This window comes from Rhea pennata, chromosome 17 (genome assembly GCF_028389875.1).
Source record: "Rhea pennata isolate bPtePen1 chromosome 17, bPtePen1.pri, whole genome shotgun sequence".
NCBI lineage: Eukaryota > Metazoa > Chordata > Aves > Rheiformes > Rheidae > Rhea > Rhea pennata.
The window spans coordinates 15,398,381-15,404,786 of NC_084679.1; the positions used below are offsets into that span (position 1 = coordinate 15,398,381).

The 6,406-nt window shown below is 53.3% G+C and overlaps 1 protein-coding gene across 1 annotated transcript; it reads left to right on the forward strand.

Moving 5' to 3' along the window:
* Window positions 1–2,858: 2,858 nt before the first annotated feature.
* Window positions 2,859–5,199, forward strand: LOC134148407 (transmembrane protein 17B-like). Its single transcript, XM_062590409.1, has 4 exons — window positions 2,859–2,976; window positions 3,374–3,477; window positions 3,906–4,019; window positions 4,915–5,199. Exons 1-4 carry the CDS (start codon window positions 2,859–2,861, stop codon window positions 5,197–5,199), a joined length of 621 nt encoding a protein of 206 aa, XP_062446393.1.
* Window positions 5,200–6,406: the final 1,207 nt, after the last annotated feature.

Below are 6,406 nucleotides of genomic sequence, written 5' to 3' on the forward strand. Positions count from 1 at the left end.
TACTTCTTGTCTCTGGGAGAGAGGAGAGCTGCCTGCGGGGAAGGCTGCCCAGGCTGTGGAGGAATATGAAGATAGCTGCAGTTGAGGGGACTTAGGCACATTCTCCAGTCAGCACAAAGGCAGGCATTTTCTTGACTCAAGGAAAGCCTGCAAGCATCATTTGAGTAATTTCTTCTTCTGACTTGTCAGCACCAGGTTTCATTTGCCATCATGTTGCTAATCATGTTTCAAGCCCGTTTTTAACTTCTCAGCATCCTGTGGCAATGAGCTCCACAGCTTAATTTTGGCTTTTATCAAAAGGAAGAGTCCTCCTTTTATTTGACAGTCCTAGGCCCTTAAAGTTCATGTTTTAAATGTCCTTTCTCCATATTTGTTGTGTAAGACCTAGATACAGGCTACATCAGCAGCTGGTCTTTCTGAGACCCCCTTGTGGGCAGAGATGGAGTCTGAGGATGATGAGAAAAGGAGATGCCCATTGAGTAGGACCACCTGTGAAGACCATAAAAAAAAAAATCAGCTCCTTTGCCTGGAGTTCACTTCCCACTAAATCACCTCCTCACACATACACGGCATCCCCCACCACCTTTCCCATGTACCTGCCCTGGAGGCAACTCCCCTAGCTTGGATAGGGCCTGAGGATGTCACTTGGTGGGAGTGATGGTGCTGAGCAGAGCTGTGTGGGAGACCTTTGAGGCCCTGGAGGAGAGCTGAGCCGCCTGGCTACAAAGAAAAGGCCTGTTAGCTGGAAGGTTCACAGTGAAGGACGTGGGGGGGGGGGTTGAAATACTCAGTGTGTCTGGGAGCTTTGAGACTTCCAATTTCTGTCACTGTCACCTCAATGTCATCACTGAAGCAGTTGTCCACTGAAAACATGGGTTCTGGCAAAACAGCATCCCCAGTTGTGATAAAACACAGATGACCTAGCCACATAATGACTTTCTCCAGAACAGCCAAAGGACTCTTTGGGACTTGGTGAACCCTTGGTTTTATATTCTGTGGTGTGGCCCAGGTCCCCAGGGCCAGGAACGCTGGCAAGGCCTGCCGGTGAGCATGGCGGGAAGGCAAGCATTGGAGGGAGATGCAGCTGGGTGTGCTCTCTCCCTCGCAGGCTACACATGCCCCAGCACTGGTTCAGCACCACATAGCATAGCAAATCCCTCCCATCCACTCCTCCTGCAGGTCCACCACTTCAGGCAGGGCCAGCATCAGCCTCATGGGTCAAAGGAGACCCCTGCGTCCCCCAGGATGATTTGCATGGCTACTGACCTATCCCTTGCATGATCCAACACCCCAGCACTTCCCCGCTTCCTCACCCTGAAAGCAGCTTCTGCTGGAGGTAGCAGGGTGGAGGGCATGAGAGAGGGGCTACACATATGGTGTGCATGCACTCTGGGGCCCTGCCACGGCCTGTCCCCTCCCCGAGCATCCTCACGGTCCAATCAGGGATTTATAAGTAAGCAATAATTACACTGGTTAAAATGCAGCCTTGTACCCCTGATGAAGCACAGGGTATAGTGCGGCGGGAGAGAGTGCGCAGGAGCTGATTGCTGTGGCAGAGGGTGCGCAGGGAGGAGCCACTGCCCTGTCTCTGTCACAGCGATGGAGGAACTGGTGCAACATGCTGCGCGCCCCCGCCGTGGAGCAGAGACTCCCCATATCCTTGTAGCTCCCACGTGGGTGAACAAGAGCTCTCGCCTTGGAAATAAAGGCCACTTATCCAACCTGGCAGTGCTGTAGTTTATTTCCTTCCTTGGTCCCTTGCCATTTTCCTACCAGGTGGAGTGGACTGGATCTTGTGTGAAGGGGTTCTCAGCTGTAACCCATTCAGTGAGGGATGCAGCACTCCTCTACAACTCAGGGCAAGGTTAGGTGTGATGCCACCATCATAAGGCACTGCAAGCAGAGGGCAGAGAAGGAAATACTGATTGAGCTACTAGAATTAAGCAGCAATCAGTTTTTTGTATATCAGCCCCAGATGTCTTCAGGAATCCTCACGTCAGAAACCTGCCGTCTTGCATAGAGAGCAACTCAATGCCTAGCACATCCCATGGCAACAACACTTTTAGGGGAACAAGTTAGTAACAGGGCAGAGATGTTAGAAAAGAGGGACCTCCTCCCTCCTCATCATTAGAGGCACCAGGAAAACTAATGAACTTATTTGTTAGCTGGTTAAACACTGCCCTTGAGGGCAGTGGTTGAGGTTATAGGGACAATACATATTGGACCTACACACCGGCCCTAGTGGCAGTACTGCTAGGGCCTCCCCATGCCCACTGCTTCCTGTTCTAGCCAGTCAGGAGCATAAATCTCAACAGCCCCTAACCAGATTTATTATCTATTATCCATACTATGTCTTGGCCTGGAGGCCTCTCTGGATAGGGAATGGTAGGAATTCAGCTTGAGCAAATTTCTATCGACACCAGGTCTGCGGAAAGTTATGCGATGTGTTCAATAAGGAATAAGCCCCTGAGATGCTGCAAAAGTTCCCTTGGGTTATGCTTGCTCGGGGTGGTCATGTCAGCGCAGCACACACACTCCACTCCTCCCAGCAACAGTCACCACGGCACAGATGGGCCAGTCACCACAGGCTGGTTCAGCCTGTGGCAGTTAAATCAGCTGGCAAGATAAGAGTGTCTGGGGTGGGTGCTGTTCCCCCCAAAGCAGCCATATGCGCACAGGTAGCCTGAGTTTACTGTCCCAGCAAAAGGCTTCCCAGTCCCAGCTCCCAGCAGCCTTGTCTCTTAAGAGCCAATGACTGGCTGGCCCCACGCATTAGCTCTTCTTGTCATTTAATTAATCACCTTCTGGCTAATCCCATCTGAGCTAGGCTGGGACTGAGCATAGCTCAGCTGCTAACCATGGCTGCGCACACACCTCTGCCTCGCAACATCCGCTGGGGCTTGACGACTCTCAGCGGCTCCCTGTTCACCAGCAACAAGACCTGGGACAGCGGATCTGTCCAGATCTACCATCCAGGTATAGTGCCAGGAGAAGGTTTGGGTGCAGAGGGGTATTTGGGGTGTTTTGCTGGTACTTCATCACTGCAAGTGTGCTTGGCTCAAAAAGCAGCCAGGTGCCTCCAAGCTGGGAGCAATGGGTCCCCTGCACCCTCCCAGCAATGGATGACAGCAAAAATAAATCCACTTGCTGCAAACAGCAGTTCTGGAAAGTTACAAGGTGTCCCCTGTGCTGCCTTTAGGCCCTACCAGGCTGCTCTACGTCCATAGCTCCTCCAGAGCTGCTGCAGCCTCACCAGCATGGCCAGAGCCATCTCTCTTCCCCCAGCAAGCTGCAAGGCAGAGTCTCCCAGTGGAGAATGGGGCCTCAGGTGCTGCTGGGGAGATCTGCCCACACCTGCCTTTCCTCTGTCTAGCCCGTGAGGTGCTGGCCAGCCTGCCTCTCCAGATGATGCTGTACTTCAATGTCTACTACTTCCCGTTCTGGTGCCTGGCTGAGGGGATGATGCTCCAAATGAAGGTACCATTCTGTGGGGCTCAGGGTGGGGAGAGTCTTGCTGGGGCAGGGTAAGCAAGCTTCCTCCTGCTCTACCTTGCATGGCAGTGCAGAGAGCCTAGACCAAAGGGGCCTTGTTAAACAGGGGAGCAGGAGACCATTTTTCGAAAGTAAGGGATTTCTCCCCCACACTTATAATGATGACCAAAGTACCCCATTTTCGAAAACATGGGATAAATCACCTCCCACTCAGAGAAATGGAAATCCCTGCACATGAGAACAACCTCTTTTAATTTTCCAGGCAAGGAAAGTTAAACTGGGAGGCCAGGGCAGAGCAGAGCCTGCAGGGCTGGGCATCAGCACGGAGCAGGAGCCTGGGGTGCAAGGCACAGGGTGCAGTGGTTGGGGCAGGCTGGGACAAGGCTGTGCTCTCACTGGCTACCCTGTTGTAGTACAGCCTGCTGCCCCGGTACTACCAGTTGCTCCTGGTTGCTGCCTTCCTCATCCTCTCATTGGTCGAGGGCTTCCGCCTCTACTTGGGCTACATAGGGAACCTACAAGAGAAGGTAAGAGCCAGATCCATGCTTCTCCAGCATGGTCTCTGTGTTCAGTGTAACAGGAGATGGGTAGCACAGGACAGGCTGTCCTGGGGACAGCTGGGGGAGAAGCTGTGTCTGCTCTGTATGTCCCCCTCGCCTGGGTTTACGCTACTGTCACCTTCAGTCCCTCCTTGGGTCCTGCCTGGAGCTCTCCAAGGAGGGAAATATAGGTGCTGTCCGGACCTGGAGGCAAGGAATAAAGGGGACCAGCTCACCCTCCTACTTTACCCCTCCTCATGCTGTGAATGTGCCCCTTTCCAGCACTGGGCTTTGCAGCACCCAACCTTGCCTGAGCATAGCTCCTAGGTCAAGGTAGACAGCCCTGGGACACAGATGCTGAGTCTGGCAGAACATCTCATCCAGGGACTGCAGCAGGGTATTCCTGGGGCAGCTAGTCCCTTTCTGCCTCTATGACAGCCTCCATATAGAGGAGTTCCCTCTTTGCCTCCCAGTCCAGCATCTGTAGCAGGAACAGCATTTCACTGGATCCTGCACTGCATAGGTGGTATCTGGGGATGGTTTCCTGGCTGGTTAGGTTGGAAAACAGATTCACAGAAAGGCTCAGCTGCACACAAGTGGAGCAGGGCTTGGTCACACCGCAGAGCACATTACCTAGACCCCACAGTCAGCAAGTGCTGGCCACTTATGCAGGCCTTGCTGCGTATCAGCAGCAGAGCCAGAGCCCTGGCAGGGCAGCTGAAGCTAGCCCAGGCTTCAGCCCAGCTGCTGCCAGGACCATGTCCCATTTCCAGATAATGCTCAGCACCCTGCATCGCGCTTACAGTTCTTGAGCTAGGGTTCCTGGGGTGGTGCCTGACAAAGGACATCTGGGTCCTCCCTTCAGCAACCTCTACTTACACAGGTGCCTGAACTTGCTGGGTTCCTTCTCCTCTCATTCCTGATCCAGCTCCCCCTGCTGCTTTTCCTGCTCATGGACAATAACATCATCCGGCTGCCCCTGGAGACAGCAGTCCACATCCTTTACCTAGCATTCCTGGCCTCTGAGATCCCAGCAGCCTTCTTTGCCCTGAAGACAATGACCAAGCAGCTTGCAACACAGTTTCACCTGCAGCAGTTCAAGGATGGAGACAGGCCACGACACATGAGGCAGAAAGGAACAGGAGGCCAAGGACAGATGATGCCCTAGGAACAGTCTGTACAGAAGGAATATCCTTCTGTAGGATGGGGCAGAATCACCCTGCTAAGGCAGCCCCAGCAGCTTGAGAACCTCTCAAGAGCAAGGAGCATTAAACAGTGCTCTAAGATCTCTGGTGCATCTCCATGTACTGTCTTTTCCAGCAGGGCAGCTCTTGAGCTTGTACGTTTTCCAGAACACAGGCTGAAATCACAGGTGCAAGCACTGAACTGGCCTGTCCCTGCCTTGCTTTGTAGTAGGTCCTTAGCACCTCAACATGTGGTTTGCAGCCCACACGTGTCTGTGGGGCAGATGAGCTTGGGTGCTCAGTATGTAGGGGGAGTTAAGAGCCTCTGAGGTGCTCAAGCTCTCCTGGGGCTGTGCTTGTCTTCAGTGAGTGTGGATCCTAGCAAGATGTAGGAATCAAGCCAAGGTAGGAGCCACTGGGCTCCTCTCTGCAAGCAAGTATCAGCCCAGGGCCACCACCTTCAGCTCAGCTCTCAAACCCTGTCTGAACAGAGCATGAGATCAGACCTAGGGGCTGTGTGTGTGTGTGGGGGGGGTATGCTTGAACACATGGAGTGTTATAAGCAAAAGCAAGGGTTGCAGATGCTATTGAAAGAAAACTGGCCAGTCCTGCCTCTTCAAGCAAGGGAAATCTACTGAGATGTGGCATTGGGTGGGCTACCACACAGCCAGCCAGAAACATACTGACTGGTCTAACCCCACCAACCACTGCACCCCAGCACCCATGACACCATGCACAACCTGGTCTTGCCTGCTGGGGCAGGGAAGATTACTTTTTGAATTGTCTCAGGGATGTTCCAGTCCTTGAGGGTCTATGAAAGTCTGAAACAAGGGCCCAGGCTGTGCTGCCCAGGGAGCTCCCAAGCAGCTTGGTGGCTCACATGAAACTCTGCAATGTACTATCCCCATTGGAGGCTGTGGACTGCCACTTGCATGGTGCTGTCTGTTTCCACCTAGCCCAGGCCACACTGAACCTCTGCACGCTTTAGGGGCAGGTACGGAGAGGATTTAGCAGAGGGCAGAGCTGCAGGATGGGACAAGACAAGGTGGGTAGCTCAGTGCTTTCCAGACTCTTGGTATTGGATGCCCTTCCTGTACCTGACTAGACAAAGGACATGAGGTCCCAAAGAAAAGAGCAGTGCCAGAAAACTGCAAGCAGCCACCCTCAGGGCTAGAGACAGAGCAGAGCTAC

Coding starts and splice junctions, on each gene's coding strand:
- LOC134148407 (XM_062590409.1), top strand. CDS start 2,859: ATGGCTGCGCACACACCTCTGCCTCGCAACATCCGCTGGGGCTTGACG. Junction 2,977..3,373: donor TGTCCAGATCTACCATCCAG/GTATAGTGCCAG, acceptor TCCTCTGTCTAG/CCCGTGAGGTGCTGGCCAGC. Junction 3,478..3,905: donor GGATGATGCTCCAAATGAAG/GTACCATTCTGT, acceptor ACCCTGTTGTAG/TACAGCCTGCTGCCCCGGTA.